The 21871-nt window shown below is 39.7% G+C and overlaps 1 protein-coding gene across 4 annotated transcripts in view; it reads left to right on the top strand.

The window, feature by feature from the left end:
• The window catches only part of LOC146972686 (sorcin-like), a 71785-nt gene that overhangs the window by 31187 nt on the left and 18727 nt on the right, over positions 1-21871 (top strand). The window contains exons 7-8 of one of the 4 annotated variants that reach the window (XM_085803095.1): positions 17330-17388; positions 17838-18044. The exons of 1 other annotated variant lie outside the window; for it this stretch is intronic. In XM_085803095.1, the coding sequence (XP_085659221.1) occupies positions 17330-17388; positions 17838-17864 (86 nt within the window). In that variant the 3' untranslated portion in view covers positions 17865-18044. Of the gene's footprint in view, positions 1-17329; positions 17389-17837; positions 18045-21871 lie in introns of those variants that run through there. 2 more of the 4 variants (XM_085803096.1, XM_085803093.1) reach the window with 2 other exon arrangements.

Below are 21871 nucleotides of genomic sequence, written 5' to 3'. Positions count from 1 at the left end.
ACTGAACTGCGAAAGGCTATAGGGCTTTTATTTTGAAGGGCCAGATACAGGAAGTCATGACACGTGACACTTTTTTGTTGTTGTTGTTGTTTTTACACGGCACGGCGGTCTCTCTCTCTCTCTCTCTCTCTGTCGCGCTCTTTTTTTTTTTTTTGAAAAGCGACTTTTTCCAATCTTGTCCCAGACGTTTCTGGTTTGTTGAACTCGACGTGGAAGCACGTATCACCGCTGTCTTCAACCATTAGGCTAGCGGGTGCTGCCGCGAGCCCCGGTCCCACAGCGCAGTGTGTCACGGAGCAGAGACATGATTGTCCCGCTGCAGTCAGAGACCCGCACCGCCGCCGCCCCCGCCCCCCACACAGCCTGAGCTCAGTCACTCACCCTCCTCATCCACTGTGTTTATTGATAAACGGGCGTCTACTAGTGATGCGCGGGCCGGGTTTTTTTCCAACCCGCGGGTCCCGCATCTATGAAGTATTTTGACCCGCCCCAGCCCGCCCCGCACCACCGCATCTATTTTCACAACCCGCCCCGACCCGCCCCGCTGCTATTAAACATCAGACAGCGGCCTTTTTTACTTTGAAAGGGCAGACAGAGGTGCTGTGTTGCCGGTAGCTTGTCAGTGTGTGGACTGTGGAGCTCATGAGGAGTGGGAGAGTCACAGTGCAGCGTGTAGCAGCCGCGGTGGCCGCCGCCTCTCGTCCTCCCCAGTCCCTGCTCTCTGTGAAAGCAACCCCGCTCTGCTGATGCGCCCAGCCGCCGTCTCATCCGGTTCCCTCACACCTCCGCCGGCTTTCCCGTCAACATCAGCGCGGCCCTGATAACACACTCTGGACTTCATCGTCAGTTTTTTTAATGACCCGCCCCGACCCGCACCGCAAATAAAGTAAAGATTTCTTGACCCGCACCGCCCCGCCCCGCGGGCTGACCCGCGGGACCCGCGGGCTACGGGTCAGCCCGCGCATCACTAGCGTCTACTGCCGGTAATAACTGTAAAACCCGACCGGCTTGTTGAATCTCGGACCCAACACGGCCGGAGTCACGAGCGTAATTAATTAATTCACAACCCGACCGCGGTGTAAAAAAAAGAAGAAAAATAAAAGTAAAAAGAAAGCCAGCAGCAACACTGGTTTTGAGACAGTTAACAGTTAATCAAGTTGTTAATAAGCTGTGTGATGTGTGTGAGTGACAAGGCTATGGCGGAGCGTGTCCTGCTGCAGATCAGTCACTCTGCAGGTGTGTTGGTGTTGGTGTGAGTCTATGGCTGTGAGGTGGTTAGTGGATGCAGTTGGATGCGCCCTCTACAGGATAAATAACCTAATGTCGGGGGATCTTTTCAAATGGGGGAACATTTTCAAAGTAAAACCAAGTCTTATTCCCTGCATTTTATTTCTGAAAATATCGGCGACAATCGGCGAGTTTTGGCCGATTACCGATTATTCTCAAACGGGCTATAATCAGCCGATTTAATCGGCTCGCCGATAAATCGGTCGGGCCCTAAAATACCACATAATATATATTATATATTATATACACAATATATATTCCACTATCCATAAGTCAACAACAAGAACATTTGGTCAAAGATGAAATATCTTATCTGCCTTTCTCAATCACCAGCCTCTCTCCCCTTCTCCCACCCTCTCCTGCCTGTCTGCCCCCACCCCCCACCTCACCCGGCTCACCTCACTCCTTCTCCCTCTCTAACTTTGAATAAATACCAGGTTCTGTATCTGCTGTCACACAACATAGCGGTAGTTTTTTTTAACAGTGTGAGAAGTTGAACGATGTCCTTTACTCAGACAGGAAAAATAAAAGGAAGAAAAAATGATAGTGGAGCCGTTCCTGGGTCTGGTGAATAGGACAGTCTGACTGTCCTTCACAGAGAACATGGGGGATATTAACGGATGTGTAAACCTCAACTTTAACTTATATTGCGCACATGAAGCTTTTTTTCAGCTTTATTTATCACATCATTATCAAACATAGATGGTAGTAGTGCAGTAATCATAGGAACAACAGGGTAAACATTACATTAATAATAAATACATAAATAGAAATATTGTGCACATGTTCACTGGGTGTAAACAATGCGTCAGGGTGCTCTGTCATCCTATTGGTCGACATCAAGGTTCACATCGTATGAGATGTCAGACTAGGCGAGGAAATTCTAACATGCTAGACTGTAAAAGGAATGCATGCGCAGAATAAAATACACATTGATTTGGCAGTTTGAACAACTGTAGTACATTATATAAAACTGTTACTACTCCACTGTTTTTATTTTATTTTACAGTCATGTTTACTTTATTTTACATGTCCTGTTTAGTCATGACAGTCTGAAGGAAACTAAAAGTTTTTACCAATAAAACAAGTAAATAAGTGGCAGATGGTTGGAGGTCAAGTTTTTATACTGAAAGTATGAAGGTGTTGTTCTGCCATGATTGCTGTGAGATGGAGTTAGTGCACATTTGTGAAAAGCAGTAAAGTTTCTTTTTAAAATGACATTAACGTGCTTCTTTTCTGTCTTTTGATAATCCTCCATTTCTTTTAGTCCTGAGAAGGAAAGATCAGATTCTCCTTCACCAAGATTTGTATCGCTGAAGAGCGACAGATCCAAAGATATGCCTCTCGTTTTTTGGAGGGATCTTCCATCTTCAGAGTAAGTCAGAAAAACATTTTCTAGCATCAATTCTGTTAAAGGGAACAACTATGTTACAGTATATAAAACTTTTATGACTCCCCAATTTTTATTCTATTTTACAGCCTCATGTTGCCTCTGTTCTGATTTGTCACAATTTGATTCTCTACCACCAGTCCGTTTTCAGAAAAGTTTTCATTTACACTAACCCGTGTAATACGTGTATATATGCCGTCAAGAGCATGCCAAACCTGTAGGTGGCAGTGTAGCGAGAAGCTCAAGCCAATAGCCAATCAGATTCCTGCATAGCAACAACAATAACAACAACAACAAAGTCACTTACCCTACTTTTATTTACAGTTTTAATATTTTTTCATGTGACAAAGTAACTGTTTAGATCAAATATACGGCCAGAGGGGTGTAGCTACTGCCAAGCCAGTTTAGTGGGTTAGCGAGGTATGTTAAGTCTAAAGCCAGCCTCTCCTGTACTACAAAGGTGGTTATGACAGCCAGAAGGAAACTAAAGGCATTTAACAATTAAAAGAGTAAATAAGTAGCAGATGTTCAGAGGTCAAGTGTTTATATTGAAAGTATGAAGGTGTTGTTCTGCCATGATTGCACATTTGTGAAAAGCAGTAAAGTTTCTTTTTAAAATGACATTAACTTGCTTCTTTTCTGTCTTTTGATAATCCTCCATTTCTTTCAGTCTTGAGCAGGAAAGATCAGTTTCTCCTTCACCAAGCTCTGTATCGATGAAGAGCGACAGATCTAAGGATCACCCTCCTTTTTTCAAAGAGGACGATCCATCTTCAGAGTGAGTCAGGAGAACCTTTTCTAGCACCAGTTCTGTTAATGGGAACAAGTATAGTACATTATATAAACTGTTATTTCTCCACTGTTTTTATTTTATTTTACAGCCTCATTGTCCATCTGTTCTGATTTGTCACATTGTGTTCCGCAAATTACAAATTTCTTAACTTGCCTCGTACCACCGGCCGGGGAGTTGGACTTGCAATGGTTTTTAAGGATGATTTTAACTGTAAACTTTTGTCAACCAATGATTACAGAAGCTTTGAACTTGTGCTGTGCAAGATTGAAGTACTCTGTGCACTTTTTTACAGGGCCCCTAAATTGTACAGAAAGAGTTCTCTCAATTCTTATCATCACTGTTCATAAATTCAGATAATGTACTAACTTCAGGTGATTTTAACATCCATGTCTTTTGTCCATCTAACGTACTCTCTGAATTTAATTGACTCTTTCAATCTTGCCCAGTCTGTTACTGAACCCACTCACAAACATGTTCTTGACCTTATTTTAACATCTGGCATTACAGCCTCCACTGTTCAAATCAATAACTCTGGCTTGTCTGATCATTGGCCGATTATGTTCTCCACCTCATTTCTCTGCAAGACTCCAAAATCCAGTCAACTACGTAACTATGCCAGGTCTATTACTCCCATCACTGTATGTCAGTTCTCAGATGCCTTGTCCTCCGCTGTCATCATTGAAGCTGTCCCTGCTGACTGTGGCACAGAAGAGCAAGTCAAACATTTTTAATTTCATCTGCAGTAATATTATTCACTCCATTGCTCCTTTCAGAGTTAAAAAAGTAAAAACCAAAACTCAGCCCTGGTTCAACGCCAAAACCCGTGCTGTTAGACAGACTTGCAGAAGAGCAGATAGAAAATGGAAGAAGTAAAGGATGAGCTCCTAGCATCCTACCAGCATCTGAGACACTGCCTCATCATGTATCAGAAATGTTTCAAAGCTGAGAGATCCAAATACTTGTTTTAGAAATTATTTCCTAAATGGCTATATCCCCACCTGTTTCAAACATGCAATCATACACCCTCTTATCAAAAAAGGAAAGTCTGGATCCATCTGCACCTGGTAATTACCGTCCCATATCAGAACTCCCTTTCTTCAAAGGTCTTGGAAAAAGTTGTTTTCTCTCAACTCATTTCCTGCCTTGACAGTTACAGCATCTCTCAACACAGGGGCAACAGCGACCACTGATCTGTACCGAGACTGTTGTTATTCCTTCACCTGAGTTAAATGTTGCTGTGTGTAAAACCACCGTGGTAACGAGGTGCAGACGAGTGAGTTTGGAGCTGACGAGAGGAGAGAAAAAAGAGAGGCGGACAATGCGGCCCCGCGATCCCCCCCGTGCCGCCCCCACCCCGCTGAGGAGGAACTAGAGAACTCAGCTGTAGTGGAAAAGCACCTTTACCGAGCCGAGCCGTGACCGTGTAGTGGAAAAGGGCTATATGACACCCTGAATGTTATGTCTGGTCAAATATGTTAATTGTGTTCCTGTTTAGTCATGACAGTCTGAAGGAAACTAAAAGTTTTTACCAATAAAACAAGTAAATAAGTGGCAGATGGTTGGAGGTCAGGTGTTTATACTGAAAGTATGAGGGTGTTGTTCTGCCATGAATGCTGTGAGATGGAGTTAGTGCACATTTGTGAAAAGCAGTAAAGTTTCTTTTTAAAATGACATTAACGTGCTTCTTTTCTGTCTTTTGATAATCCTCCATTTCTTTCAGTCTTGAGCAGGAAAGATCAGTTTCTCCTTCACCAAGCTCTGTATCGATGAAGAGCGACAGATCCAGGGATTTCACTCCTGATTTCAAAAATGGAGATCCATCTTCAGAGTGAGTCAAGAGAACCTTTTCTAGCACCAGTTCTGTTAATGGGAACAAGTATAGTACATTATATAAACTGTTATTTCTCCACTGTTCTTATTTTATTTTACAGCCTCATTGTCCATCTGTTCTCATTTGTCACAATCTCTCTTTGTTGATTCTCCATTTCGTTCAGTCCTGAGCAGGAAAGGCCAGTTTCTCCTTCACTAAGCTACATGTCCATGAGGAGCAGCAGAACCATAGATTTACCTATTTTTTTCAAACGTAGAGATCCATCTTCAGAGTAAGTGGAGAAAACCTTTTTTCAGCTTTAGGAAATTAAAAGCATTTATTAATTTAAAAAAAAAGTAAATAAGTAGCAGATGTTCAGAGGTCAAGTGTTTCTATTGAAAGTATGAGGGTGTTGTTCTGCCATGATTGCTGTGAGATGGAGTTAGTGCACATTTGTGAAAAGCAGTAAAGTTTCTTTTTAAAATGACATTAACGTGCTTCTTTTCTGTCTTTTGATAATCCTCCATTTCTTTTAGTCCTGAGAAGGAAAGATCAGATTCTCCTTTACCAAGCTCTGTATCGATGAAGAGCGACGGATCCAAATATATGCCTCTCAATTTTTGGAGGGATCTTCCATCTTCAGAGTAAGTCAGAAAAACATTTTCTAGCATCAATTCTGTTAAAGGGAACAACTATGTTACAGTATATAAAACTTTTATGACTCCCCAATTTTTATTCTATTTTACAGCCTCATGTTGCCTCTGTTCTGATTTGTCACAATTTGATTCTCTACCACCAGTCCGTTTTCAGAAAAGTTTTCATTTACACTAACCCGTGTAATACGTGTATATATGCCGTCAAGAGCATGCCAAACCTGTAGGTGGCAGTGTAGCGAGAAGCTCAAGCCAATAGCCAATCAGATTCCTGCATAGCAACAACAATAACAACAACAACAAAGTCACTTACCCTACTTTTATTTACAGTTTTAATATTTTTTCATGTGACAAAGTAACTGTTTAGATCAAATATACGGCCAGAGGGGTGTAGCTACTGCCAAGCCAGTTTAGTGGGTTAGCGAGGTATGTTAAGTCTAAAGCCAGCCTCTCCTGTACTACAAAGGTGGTTATGACAGCCAGAAGGAAACTAAAGGCATTTAACAATTAAAAGAGTAAATAAGTAGCAGATGTTCAGAGGTCAAGTGTTTATATTGAAAGTATGAAGGTGTTGTTCTGCCATGATTGCACATTTGTGAAAAGCAGTAAAGTTTCTTTTTAAAATGACATTAACTTGCTTCTTTTCTGTCTTTTGATAATCCTCCATTTCTTTCAGTCTTGAGCAGGAAAGATCAGTTTCTCCTTCACCAAGCTCTGTATCGATGAAGAGCGACAGATCTAAGGATCACCCTCCTTTTTTCAAAGAGGACGATCCATCTTCAGAGTGAGTCAGGAGAACCTTTTCTAGCACCAGTTCTGTTAATGGGAACAAGTACATTATATAAACTGTTATTTCTCCACTGTTTTTATTTTATTTTACAGCCTCATTGTCCATCTGTTCTGATTTGTCACATTGTGTTCCGCAAATTACAAATTTCTTAACTTGCCTCGTACCACCGGCCGGGGAGTTGGACTTGCAATGGTTTTTAAGGATGATTTTAACTGTAAACTTTTGTCAACCAATGATTACAGAAGCTTTGAACTTGTGCTGTGCAAGATTGAAGTACTCTGTGCACTTTTTTACAGGGCCCCTAAATTGTACAGAAAGAGTTCTCTCAATTCTTATCATCACTGTTCATAAATTCAGATAATGTACTAACTTCAGGTGATTTTAACATCCATGTCTTTTGTCCATCTAACGTACTCTCTGAATTTAATTGACTCTTTCAATCTTGCCCAGTCTGTTACTGAACCCACTCACAAACATGTTCTTGACCTTATTTTAACATCTGGCATTACAGCCTCCACTGTTCAAATCAATAACTCTGGCTTGTCTGATCATTGGCCGATTATGTTCTCCACCTCATTTCTCTGCAAGACTCCAAAATCCAGTCAACTACGTAACTATGCCAGGTCTATTACTCCCATCACTGTATGTCAGTTCTCAGATGCCTTGTCCTCCGCTGTCATCATTGAAGCTGTCCCTGCTGACTGTGGCACAGAAGAGCAAGTCAAACATTTTTAATTTCATCTGCAGTAATATTATTCACTCCATTGCTCCTTTCAGAGTTAAAAAAGTAAAAACCAAAACTCAGCCCTGGTTCAACGCCAAAACCCGTGCTGTTAGACAGACTTGCAGAAGAGCAGATAGAAAATGGAAGAAGTAAAGGATGAGCTCCTAGCATCCTACCAGCATCTGAGACACTGCCTCATCATGTATCAGAAATGTTTCAAAGCTGAGAGATCCAAATACTTGTTTTAGAAATTATTTCCTAAATGGCTATATCCCCACCTGTTTCAAACATGCAATCATACACCCTCTTATCAAAAAAGGAAAGTCTCCTTTTACAAAGGTGGTTATGACAGTCAGAAGGAAACTAAAGGCTTTTAACAATTAAAAGAGTAAATAAGTAGCAGATGTTCAGAGGTCAAGTGTTTATATATTGAAGATATGAGGGTGCTGTTCTGCCAGTTACAGCATCTTGGACACATTTCAATCCGCTTTCAGAAAACACCACAGTACAGAATCGGCCCTGTTCAGGGTAACAAATGACTTATTAACATCTTTAGACTCAGGAAATTATTGCAATTTGAGTCTGTTAGATCTCTCAGCTCATTTGATACTGTGGATCACTCCATCCTCTTGGAACGTTTAGAATGTAGGTACTATCTAATTGTGAATTAATTCTTTGTAACAAGGGGTAGACAATATAAGTTTGCTTCTTTCTGCCCCCTTTCATTCAAGAGTTACAGTATTGTCATTGTTTTATTTTATTTTTTATGCTCGATAAATGAATGAAATAAATAAATGAAATAAACTAAACTAAACTAGAACATGTTGGGATTCAAGGACTCGCCCTTCAGTGGTCTGCCTCCTACCTCCAAGGCCGCTCAGTCTCTGTCTAAATAGGCAATGCATACTCCTTCTCTGCTCCCATCTCATTTGGTGTTCCACAAGGCCCTATTTTAGACCCTATTTTTTTCACTGATTCCCAGCTGTACCTTCCTTTAAAACCCTCAGACTCATACAGTATTAACTCATTCACTGTCAGAGTTTTTTCCCTCAGCGTACAGCCAGTGCCAGCACTATCGTCAAACTCAAATCATTCCTGTCCATCACAGACCTAGAAACCTTGGTTAATGCCTTAATTTCCTCCCATTTAGATGATTGCAACTCTCTTTACACTTTACACAGTCCAGTCCTCATCACTTAATGGATCATGTTTTCTCCACAGGGAGACGCTGGAGATTTCCACTGGTCCTCAAAAACATCTGGATTCTGTGTTTCTGGTGTGTATGGGGGCATTGATCATGAGTGCTTTGTGAGTAGTTGTATGGAGTGTATTGACTTGAGGGAAAAAGTCTCAGTCATATTACTGAATATTGTTTTCTTCCAGCTTCTCCAGGAGAAGATTTTTGCTTTTGTGAAGACAGAACTTGGAAAGTTCCAGAAGATTCTGAGTCCAGATTACTCTGACTACCCCCATAGTCAAGGAGAGGAAGAGGAGGTGGGTAATAATGAAGAGAAAAAGCAGTGGACGAGCATGAGTGAAGCTTTGCTGAACATCACACTTAAGTTCCTGAGGACAACGCAGGAGGAGGAGCTGGCGGACGCTCTGCAGAACAGTAGGTGGTTTTTAATAGATGTAGAGGAGAATATTTTAAATAGTATTTTAAAATGTTAATACAGTGAAATCTGATTTCCTCATCTAAACTGCACACTCTTTATCCAGCTAATAAAGAGAATAGAGTTGATGTTCAGTACATACTTCAATGGCTTCACTTAAATCATCCAGTCACTGGAAGGAGTTTGTCCTCCTGTAAACCTTTCAGCTTTTTTTGATCAATCATCTTTTGATGTTGTACAAATATATAAGTCCTATACAATATTTTTTTTTCTCCTTGTAGAAACACAAGTTGCACCTAAACACGGATCTAGCATGAAAAAGAAATTTGATGCTTATTTTAGGGCATTGATAAACCAACCCTTCTGGACCAGATCTACACAGAGCTCTTCATCACAGAAGGAGGGAGTGGAGAGGTCAATGATGAACATGAGATCAGACAGATTGAAGCAGCGTACAGGAAACCAGACAGACCAGAGACAACCATCAGATGCGAGGACATCTTTATGCACCTGGAGACTGATCAGTTAAGACAGTGATGACAAAGGGGGTTACATGCTGCTATTCTGACATGCCGCTACTTTGACATTGACTTCTAATTGTCGGAATAGCGGCATAAAAGGATAATTAGCGTTTTTTACAATCTGGATCTTATTTCTAGCGTAAAATATGATCATTTCCTCCCCCAAGATAACTTGGTGTCATTACAAGTGGTTGTAATGAAATGAGCTCCAGCCGAGAGGCGCGTATATCCGTATAATGGAGTCTACAGGGCAGCAGAATGCAGCCTCTAAATAACACATTATCGCGACGGATAATGTGTTATTTAGAGGCTGCATTACGCTGCCCCGTGTTCTCGCATTATACGGATATACGCGGCTCTCGGCTGGAGCTCATTTCGCTGGAACGACTTGTAATGACACCAAAGTTATCTGGGTGAGGAAATGATCATATTTTATGCTAGACATAAGGTCCAGATTGTAAAAAACGCTAATTATCCTTTAAAATTATTTTTCTAGCGTCCCACTATTCCGACATTTATTTTTTTCATTGTCGGAGTAGCGGCACTTTACTATTTTTCAAACATTCCGCTTTTCCGACATTGATTGATTAAGTTTTTTTTTTTTGCATCTGAGACACTGTTTCTCATACACAAATACTTATAGTCTACTTGCCAACAATGAGTACCCGGAAATGTTGAGTACCCCAAAGTTTTATGTTAAAAATAGATAGTATGGGTCCCCAGTATTCAGAAACTGCCGGATGCTAACTTATATATATATTGGGCAATTAGCATGAATTAGCATAATTGCATATATGGGCAATATTTCAACAAAATTGACTTGGCTGATCTGGGCAATATTGTGGTTTTAGGGGTTATTGATGATGCTGAATCCATTTCTGACATTTTCAAAATGGCTGTCTAAACCGGAAGTGACCAGATTTTAACCGCCAGTGGGCCGATTTTGATGGATTTTAAGCCAAATCTTAAGTTTTAGAGGATGCTGGTTGGACATATAACTCATGTATTTGAAGTAATATATAGTATGGGTCCCCAACATTCAGAAACTGCCGGATGCTAACTTGTATATAGTGAACAATTAGCATAATTGACATAATTAGCATTGCTATGGGCAATATTTCAACAACTGCTTGGCTGATCTGGGCAATATTAGTGTGGTTTTAGGGGTTATTGATGATGCTGAATCCATTTCTGACATTTTCGAAATTCAAAATGGCTGTCTAAACCGGAAGTGACCAGATTTTGAAATCCATCAAAATCGGCCCACTGGCGGTTAAAATCTGGTCACTTCCGGTTTAGACAGCCATTTTGAATTTTGAAAATGTCAGAAATGGATTCAGCATCATCAATAACCCCTAAAACCACACTAATATTGCCCAGATCAGCCAAGTCAATTTTGTTGAAATATTGCCCATATATGCAATTATGCTAATTATGCTAATTGCCCAATATATATAAATTAGCATCCGGCAGTTTCTGAATACTGGGGACCCATACTATATATTTCTAACATAAAACTTTGGGGTACTCAACATTTCCGGGTTCACAATGGGGCCCTATGGGCTGGCAAGTAGACTATTAGGCCTATTAGAGAGAAGAAAAAACAAACTCTAGTGCAGGGGTGGGCAATTATTTTTTCCAGAGGGCCACACTGACTCCGATAAAGTGAGTGAAGGGCCACACGATTCGAAATCAAATTGAAACATCAAATATTTATTGCTAAAGTATATATAATTATATATTATATAACTAGCCTACATATATTTGGTGGAAATGATTGCATTACAATATAGGCTGACAGCCCACAATCCATGTAATCGCATTTTCAACTTATATCCATCACAGATCACTGAAGAAACATGCTGTAATATGATATAAATATGGACTCAAGGCAGATTGTTTTATCAAAACTTACTGACCATAAATGACTGCACCAATTAATAATGTTCACAGACACCTGAATATTATAATTAAGCACTCAGATCCTTTTCAGTTCTGATTCAGTGAGACTGTTCTATTTGTATGTAGATAACCTTTTATTTATGAAGAAACACAATACTCTTTTGCTGCTGCCTAACAGCACCAACATGAAAAAAAAGACTGATTTGATTACAAGTGTAGCCATTGGTGGATGGAGGCTTCAGACGCACGTGGCTACAACCAGTCATATGGTCGATCACGTCAGAAAACCCAGCGATCTCATAAAATGCTCTTTTAATCACAGTTTGCTAAACTTCAGTGTTTGGGAAATAATAATTAGGTGCCGCAATGTTGCTTTATAACCGTCAGAAGTTATGACATGGTTCGGCTGACGGAGGGTTGTGAAACACCGGCCCGGTCCCGGTGGTCAGAAACTCCGCTGTGGAGAAAACCTGCACCAGAGCGGCTGCTCTCCCTCCTCCGTCGGAGCTCTGGTGTCAGACAGAGAAAGAGACTGAGCAGCCGTCTGTCTTCTACCTGGAGGAGGCTACTTACTGTCTGTGATGTGCAGGCTCCTGTTCTAACAGGGCTGTCACTGTTTCAAACAGCTGATTAGTGCGCATCAACGTAATAAAAGCAATTGGGTCATATAGCAGTTCGGCTCGGCTCGCATTTTACGGCCCATGCCGTCTCAATCCGGCCCGCGAGCCGTAAAATGCCCTTGTATGCTCTAGTGTGAGGTCCGACAAGGATCAAACCCGCCAAGTTTAAAAACACACCAGCAGCAGCGCCCACTGATCTGCAGCTGCTGAGACTGTTATTATTCTGTTACCTGAGTTAACAAGGTGCAGTGTGTTTGGAGCTGACGAGAGGAGAGAATAAAGAGCGAGACAACGTAATGGAAAATGACCTAAACCGAGTCCAGTAGAGCTGTAACTGTGTAGTGGAAAGGCATGCAAAGTAATGGTAACTATCCTGGAAATCCTGCTTTACACTGTTTTAACATCTACCTCCGCCCGTTGTCTTTGTTGTCACTTTGTTGCTGCTCCACAGAGCGCACATGGCTAATTAATATGCACGTGCTGACCATATATGGTTGTGTCTAGGGGTTCCGGGGCGGAATATGAGGTGTGTTCAAGTGTGCACCATTCTTGGGTCTGGTGTGACTTATCAAAGAGAAATTGCGGAGAGTTGTGCACGCACAGTTTGATAGATCTGAAAAAGGTGTAAATATTTTGCGTGTACGGCGCCATTTTCGTCTTTTCGCCGTAAGCAAAAATTTAGGAGCAGTTTTACACTACTTACTTACAGTTTTGATGAATGAGGCCCCTGGCCCTAAGCCCAGAGACGCTCACAGTTGCAGCTTCTCCGCGGCTCATCCGCGACGCTGTCCGTTGTGTTAAAGGTGACAGGTTAACTTGACAAACAAACTGCAACATAGTTCTGTTTGTTTATCATGTGTGTCAGTTTTGTGTGTGACTTGATAGTTTAGTTGTTGAAATTAAGAACATCTCTCCGGTGATAGGCATGCTGAAAAGAAAAAAAGAGAGAGAGACGCGCCTGGGTGTAAAAAAAAAAAAGAAAGAAAAGAAAAATATGACTGGCGGTAGCAAAAAGTGTCGGAATACCGGCATGTCTAGATAGAGGGATGTCGGAATAGCGGGATGTCGGACTAGTGGGTGGACCCCCGACAATGGGAGAGGCTGGAACTGGGAGAACTAGCTTAACTCATTGAGTGCCAACCACGTAATTTCTCGTTTTTGGTTCCCATGCGTTGAGTGCCAATTTAAACGTAATTTTACGTTTTTTGCTTTTTTTTTAAATTATGAAAATAGAACTTTTTAAGTTCTCTCTTAAAACCTTCACCTTTAAAATCTTTTTAGACAGGCTTTTAACTGATGTTGACATTGTGGGGCCTCTGTGAAGTTACCTGTATTTGTGCTGTTATATGTATTTTGTTGTGATCTCTATATTTTACAGATATATTTAGTCAATTGTTGATCTTGACTTTTTTTTTTTCTTCCATACACAGTAATTACCTGCTTATGACAAATTGTCAATAGTGGTGATATCCAAGGTGTCATCTATGTTTGCATGCTCAATTATCTTTTTCATTTCACATATTGAAACATTTAGTAACTTCTCTGTAAATTCTGTGACAGATCTATTACACAAAGCTATGTTAAATATTTGTGCATCTGTCTATATGCAAGGCCATTGTACTGTAAACTTCCTTCTGTACTGATGATCCATGCAGAGGCCTGATTTGTTAGTATAGAAATATATAGGCTATGCTCTTGATGCTGTCAGAGACTTTGTGATGATTGCTTTGGGGGGACCCTTGATTATTGTTGCCAAGGGCACAGAAAAGTATTAATCGGACCCTGTGGCAATATCCAATATAATAAATTTACTCTTGATATGTATTTTTTTTTAATATACATTACTTGTAATTGTATTGTTATAAATATTACAATATGTTTATTCATCCTTTGAACTGCATTTAGAAAATTGTTCTTAAAGATTTGTATTAAATTCCATCTCTATTGTATTAGGCCTATTCATTCATTCATTTAAAATATAATCATTTTATATGGGAGTGCAACTAATAATTTTACTAGGACGCACTGGTGCACCTGATGCATCTCTCTGTGTTCTCCTGTGACCAAACTCACACTCACGGTAGGATTATATCGTGGTCTAACCCAAAAAGAGACTGACAGTGACGTCACTTCCCAGGGGCCTGGCGGTCAAAAGCAACATTCCAAAATGGCCCCGCAACGGACTTTCTATGGACAAACAACCGAGTAATGACTTAAATCATCTGCCAGCAGCCGAGAAAGAAAGATATAAAAACAGCTTTGAAGTTTTGGGCACTTGTGACAATATTCTACACCAGCTGCTGTATACCAGCTGTTTAAAATGATCAGTTCCCTGTCGAAGCTCAAGTTGGGCGATGTTTACATTTACCTGGTGGAGAATCCATCATCCTCCACCGCTTGCAACCAATATTTCCGGTGTTATGGTTCAACTGGTGTCTGATTAAAAGCCCCATTTTGTAGTTTTTTTATCTTAAAATAATGTTTCTGAACTCATTGAAGTGGTAGAAATGTACCTGTAACTTTCCTGTGCGGGAACACCGTCCTGGTAGCGCAGCTCCGCTGAGCTCTGAGCTCTATCATCTATATCGTATTCCAAATACTAAAATCCATCAATGCAATTAATCCCCATTCAATAGGAAAATAAAAAAAATACATTTATTAGACAGTGTAGTTACCAATAATTAAAACTTGATCAATCGATTCAGCATCACTGAAGAGATTCACTGACAAAAGTTTGTAACGGGTTGTGCAATATTGTTGTTATTGTGTATTTTTGTGCAGTGTTAATTTCGTTGACGAAGACTATGACGAAATATATTCGTCAACGAACCTTTTTCACGGACGAAAACTAAATAAAAACTAAATAAAAAGTCAGCTGTGATGACGAAGACGATGATGAAATTAATAAACAATTTAGTCAACTAATAAAAACGAGACGAAAATGTTAGGGAGGGACGAATGGAGAAGAGGTCCAATCATGTTGATTTCTCCGGAAGCAGAGCCACAGCCGCGGCACATGAAAAGTTTCAAAATAAAACTCTGGCGTCGCTCCTTAGCGTCCTGCGGTGCACGCGCTCCGAGCGCGACAGCATGAGTTATGAACACAACACCACGGAAATATCAGCGCTGAGTTTAGGACAGAAACGAAGAAATGACATCTGGTCACACACTTCACATATGACAACAAGGACAATGCCCAGGACCCCCTGTAAACCGGAGCAGAAATCGTGGGGACCCACATCGATCCACACACCAGCAACGTGAAGCATCATCTACACAGAGCTCATCCAGAACACGCGACGGTAAGCACACACGCTAAAGTTATATTATCAGACAAACCACCGTGTTTATAGGACTAAACATGAAATGCAATAGAAGCTAAAGGAAACCACCTCTGAATTGTATTGATTAGAAGATTGATTCGTTGCGCGTGTGTGTGCGTGTGCAAGCGCGTGCATGTGTGCCTGCGTGTGTGTGTGTATAGTGTGACAGAGAGATCTGGGAGGACTGAGCGACAAAGATCACAACTTGATTCCCCCCTTATTCACCCTCACAGATACAGAAGACTCTGATGATGACACAGATGATCATGGACCAAGTGGAGATAAAGCTAGTGCTGCTATGCAACCCAGCAGCAGTTCATCTCTACAGCTTCCCTCAGTTCTTCTAGAACAACAGACCAAGGAGCAGGCCAGATGGACTGGACACACACATTTACCACTCACAACTGCAGCTGAGGACTTTGTGCTAATGATGGAGATAGTAGATGGGACACTGACTAAACTGTTCCAAAGAAAACCAAAGCAATTAGATTGAAACTCAGTATTAACATGAAAGTTAAAAGAACATGAATAAAACAAAATGCACCATATTACAACTGTTTCTGTGCCTGTATTGTAGACTCAAACCTTAATACCATTCCATAACAGATTGATGGATAATTCCAATGACTGGATATTCTGGAGAAACATTTCGTCGACTAAATCCACTGTAATTTTAGCTGACTAAAATTCTAAAGATATTTTGTCGACTAAAACTAGACTAAAACTAAAATATTTCAGATGACTAAAATATGACTACAACTAAATTGTATTTTAGTCAAAAGACTAAGACTAAAACTAAATTAGAATTTGTTGTCAAAATTAACACTGTTTTTGTGCATGATGCGTGTTTGTGGTCTTGTGTTGTCTTCTGCTGCTGGTAACATTGTAATTTCCTGCAAAGGATTAATAAAGTATCTTTAACTTAACTTATAAAACAAATCCTAAACATCCCGAGGATTTAAAACACTAACACAGAAACTGAGGTCCACATACAGACTGGCCACTAGATGGAGGTCACAGCTCATCTACTGACGTTCACCAGGCGCTTGACTGAAGGACAGAGGATCAACAGACAGAGAGAAAACAGAGGAAGGCGGAGGTGGCTGTTATTTACACTGAGGACAAACCGCTGACGTCTGTGCTGCAGGAACCAACAGTCAGAACAATCAAAATCAACTGAGAAAGATATATTTTGCTTTTTTGTTTGTGACTTTTCACAACAGAAACAACCCTAATGTCAGACCTGCAAATGACAATACAACAAGTGTAGAAGATGTTAGAGCTGCATGATATGAAAATTAGGGCTGCAACTAACGATTATTTTCATTATCGATTAACCTGTCGATTATTTAAACCATTAATCGATAAGTTGTTTGGTCAATAAAATGTTTTAAAAAAATATTGAAAAATGTCAATCAGTGTTTCTCAAACCACCAGACGACGTCCTCAAATGTCTTGTTTTGTCCACAAACCAAAGAGAAACTCAGTTTATTGTCATAAAGAAACAAAGAAACCAGAAATATTCACATTTAAGAAGCTGAAATCAGAGAATTTGGACTTTTTTTTTTCTTAAACTACTCGCACCGATTATTAGATTATCAGAATAGTTGAGGATTAATTTAATAATAAATTATTGTTAGTTATTGCTAACCCGATTAATCGATTAATTGTTGCAGCTCTAGTGAAAATAACATGATGAGTGATTATTATGGTTTTAAATGAGCAGATGTTACTGATGTTGCACCAGTTCATGTGGTGCTGTTACACAATAGTAGATATTTTAGATACAGTATAATAAGTCTACACATGTCATGTTTTAATCATGTATAGGCGTAGTGAGCAGTGTTCACGTTAAATTGGTCAGGTTAAATGAGTTAATGAACCGTGTGTGTCTTTATTTCAGACCATTTCCGGAGGAGAGACACGTCTCAGAGCGGCAGCGCTTCGTTTCACTACGACGACGTAAGTTTGTTTTCTTTCTTTTTTTAAACTTTGACAGCTGCTCAGAAACAGCAGCTGAACACAGGAGTGACATAGTTCACCCAAATGTGGAGGCGTTTGCCAATCTGGAAGTTAATTCTGATCAATGCAGCTTCTACCTGAAAACACGAGGACAGGTCAGAGCTTCAGAGCAAAAACATATCAACTATATAATACAGGAGATGGATGGATGGTACTTTATCAATCCCTGGAAGCTCAGACATCACTCTTCATATCTTAGACCCTGTGTCTCAATGAGATAAATAAAATAAAATAAAAACCTCTTCAACTAATGTTTCTAAAAAATAAAGTTCTGTCCTGGTCTCACTCAGTTTGCAGCTGTGAGGCTTTTAAAAGATGCACCTGTTTGTGTTTCATATGAACAAACATCAGATGAATATGTGTAAATGTGAATCTGTTTCTGTGTCCAGTTCATCCAGGTCACCATGAGCATCTGAAGACGACGACACCGACCAAACCACACATTTTTAAAATCCTCACACATTAACAACAGTCAGCCAGTTGTGTGTTTTTAACTTTTTCTTGTATAAACAATATTAAAGTGTCTCTGTCACATTCCATTTTATTATGAGCATTAAACACATCATGATAGTTATAACAGTAGAGAATAGTAACCAATAGTAACCACTAGAGGGCCCTGTGAACCTGTGGAATGAGTTTATGATCATGATCATTTACAGTGTTTTACCTCAGTAACTGTGTCAGTCTGAACATCTGGAACATGTATGAAACCATGAATAAACATGTGATACATCAGTGTGGTTTGTTTTTCTGCTGTTTTATTTGACCTAGATCTGACAACACACAGGTGGTTAGAAAGACTCATGTTTCATCCAAATAATAAACTCAGTTATATAGTTACATTTACACCTTGTACATATTCCTCCATAGAAATATAACCTGCACAACATTAAAGGTGCTTTTAAATGTTCAGATTGGTTTAACAGCCACTTCATTAAAGCAGAAACCTCTTAACTTTAGGCTACCTCCCTAATTCAGTAACTTTAGGTTTTCTTCAAGGAAACATAACGTGCCATTTTAACAGAGATTTAGCACAAAAAAAAAAAAAAACCATACACATTTACATCAATTTGTAGGATGTAAATGCATGATGCATGACGTATAAATGCAATAAGTTACAGTATAAAATGATAATGATCTGATAATGGTAAGGATCTTGAATGTTAATTTATTTCTCTATTTATGGTCATGGTCCAGTCTTGCAGGATTTTTATCAGTTGGTGCAATCTTTCTTTCTTGGAGCTTAATAAACATCCAAAATGAAGGACATGAATATTGATTTTAGGACACAGACTCCAAACCGTGATCCCACAGTCATTAAGGGTCAACCTGTAGAATGCGTTGAGAGCTTCAAATATCTTGGGACTGTCATTGATGACAAACTGACTTTTAACAAGAATTGTGAAGCAGTGTGTAAGAAGGGACATCAGCGTTTGTTTTACCTTTGGAAAACTGTCCTGTTTAAATATTGACCAAACTATGCTTACCCTATTTTATTGAGCTTTTATTGAGTCTGGATTATCTTTTTCTCTGGTGTCTTGGTTTGGTAATCTGTCACTGCAGGACAAAACTTCCCTGAATCAAGTTATCAAATGGGCTGCTATGCAAATTGGGATAAAGTCATAAAGTCATAATGTCTGTTGCGTGGTTGTTATTTTATAGGTAGTGGGATTGCTGAGTTCCCTTCTGCATGACACATTTACAGTCTGGTACTGATAAAGAAACTTTGAACCTTGAACCACGCCTTTTATTGCGGATCTACAGTAGGGATTTTTTTTTCTTTCATTCTTTCCAGTCGATGCAGCCATCACACCGCCAGCACCACTCTGTGATCACGAAAAGGTAATTATTCAAACATCCAACACTGTGTTATAGCCTACTTAGGACAGACTGTCAGTAGGCTACATATGTAATGATGGTCTTTGCTGTTCGGTGTCTGGTACTGAGGATAAAAACATGTATAAACGCATCAGAGCTTATAACTGCGGAGTTAGTAGCGAGGCCTGCACTGTAGTGAGAGCGCAATCTTTTTCTTCTACTTTGCTTTTTTAATTTATTTATTTTCGGGAAGGCCTAAACATGGTCGACCCTCCAAAAGACTCTCTACCTATGGGAAAGTGGAGTGGTGGGACGAAGAAGAGGGGGAAATTTTCTTCTCCAGTTCTTCGCTGGCTTGGAGCCAGCGGTAGTGTCGGGTGCAAAGGCTGTTGGGCTGAGTATAATGGCTCTATTGTTATAAGACAATAGACTGTATGATAAGATATGACATTAAAAGGGTGTAAAAGTTTAAATAAATGACGCAATATCTAACATTGGATAAAGCTTTTAAAATTCTTGTTTTATTTTGTTGACATATTAGAGAAAGTCAAAAGGATTTTGATATCTTTTTTCTCACTCCATAAATCAGAAAATACTGTCTCTAAAATAAATAAATGAAATTTCGCCATGTATTTAGGAGTAAAATGTTGTGTACATTTGGTTGTGATTGTGAATGATATATCAACAAACCCCTCCATAAAAACCTTCAGAATATAGAAAGGGATCAAACTGGAAGGTTTGGTGTCTGTAAGTGCTGCTGAAGCTCAGAGTCTGAGGAAAAACTCATTTTGAGAAAACGGCCTTTAAAGATTTGTATTGTAAGATTCCATAGATTGTTATTGCCAATGATACTTGACACAGAGGGAATGACATTTTTTGGAGTCCAAAACATTTAAGTAAAATAATCTTTTTCTTTCTTTCTTTCTTTCTTTCTTTCTTTCTTTCTTTCTTTCTTTCTTTCTTTCTTTCTTTCTTTCTTTCTTTCTTCCTTCTTTTTCTCATTATTTATTTATTCCACCTTCATCTCTTCAGTACTGATACTTGCTCTTTGTCTTCCTTTTTTGTTGTTGTTGTTCTGCTACCTCCCCCCTATTTGCCATATTTGCCTCAGAAGTCCAACACACACACACACACACACTTATATGCACCTATGTGAATTGAAAACATCGTCTTTGTTATTTATTTATTTGTTTATTATTTATTTATTTGTTTTTGTTGTTTCGTTTGATGACATATTAGAATTTAACATCCCCTCTTGTCTCGTGTTGTTATGTATGTTTGTTTTTCACCCGTTTTGCACTTGTATTGTTCCCTGTTTCATGTTGTTTTATCACCTGTATCGCACTATGTAATAATAATTTAAAAAAAAAAGATTTGTATTGTAAAATTCCATAGATTGTTATTGCCAATGATACTTGTACGATTTGTTGCTGACACAGAGGGAATGACATTTTCCACAGCATTTAAAGGGACAACAAGGAGTTTCTATTCGGTTATAAAAAAGTCTCACGTTAATGTGGATGAATCTCCGCTACCCACACTTGTTAATGGGCCCATTTTCGCTAAATATATCGTTCTGTCTCTATCGTTATTTTGTTATTATTAGTGGTGGCGGAAACGTTGGTCGAGCCGACCAGCGTTTCCTTTGTGGCAAGTCATGAGAATAACGCAGCAGAATCGCCGTTTATGGTCGGAACTACGATGGTATGTGAACCTCTTTGAACCTCTGACTTTAATTATTGATGAATGAAAACATGAGTCTGTCTTGCGCCGGTCAAAGAAATGTACGGTGCGCGCGGAGGCTCATAAATGTAGTGTGAAAACGCTTCGCTTTTCCAAAACTCCTCGTTGTCCCTGTAGGAGCCATTTTTTATGTTGTGTAGGTATTTACTTTGCCACAAGGGTGCAGTATTGTTTCAGTTCCTTTCTTTTACCCCAGAATCTGCCCCAGCTGTTGGAGATCAGGAGAGCTGATTAGTTTGAGTTGAGTGGTGGTGGGAGAGACACAGTTTTTACACGACAGCCAGAGAATCAATAGAAGCTTTTTGTTTGTCAACTTGCCTTATCCTTTTTGTTGAAATAAACGGGAACCTCACCCAAAGACATCATAACCTTCGCAACCTTTCTTTTTTATTCACTCTGGAATCGAGTTAAGAACCATCCCAAACCACCATCAGGTGACAAGTTTTGTTTTTTGACTAGTCACCACAGTCCCTTTAAGTAAAATAACCACCTTAATGTGTATTTTCTACAATTTCTTTCCACTAGTCTAAAAGATGACATGTTTTAGTGTCTCATCAACTCTATCTACCATTTTTTATTCTTTATACCAACATGTGTCAGAGTGGGTTTGATAGGAGAACCATTATGAAATATTCAGACGACACAGTCATCATCAGCCTGTTACAGGCAGACGAGACAGGTCATGGTCCGGTTGTCGACCACTTCATAGAGTGGTGTGAGGAGTCTCATCTAGAGATAAACACTAAAAAGACCAAAGATATGATCATCGACTTTAGAAAGCAAGCCCTGCCACATGAAGTAACATGCATCAAGGGGCAGACTGTAGAACTTGTAAAATCCTACAAGTACCTGGGTACAATCA

This window comes from Trachurus japonicus, chromosome 16, assembly GCF_045865225.1.
Source record: "Trachurus japonicus isolate A0001 chromosome 16, Traja_1.0".
In the NCBI taxonomy this organism is placed as follows: domain Eukaryota; kingdom Metazoa; phylum Chordata; class Actinopteri; order Carangiformes; family Carangidae; genus Trachurus; species Trachurus japonicus.
Note: the sequence above shows the minus strand (reverse complement) of the source record. Positions and strands in the feature narration are given on the sequence as shown.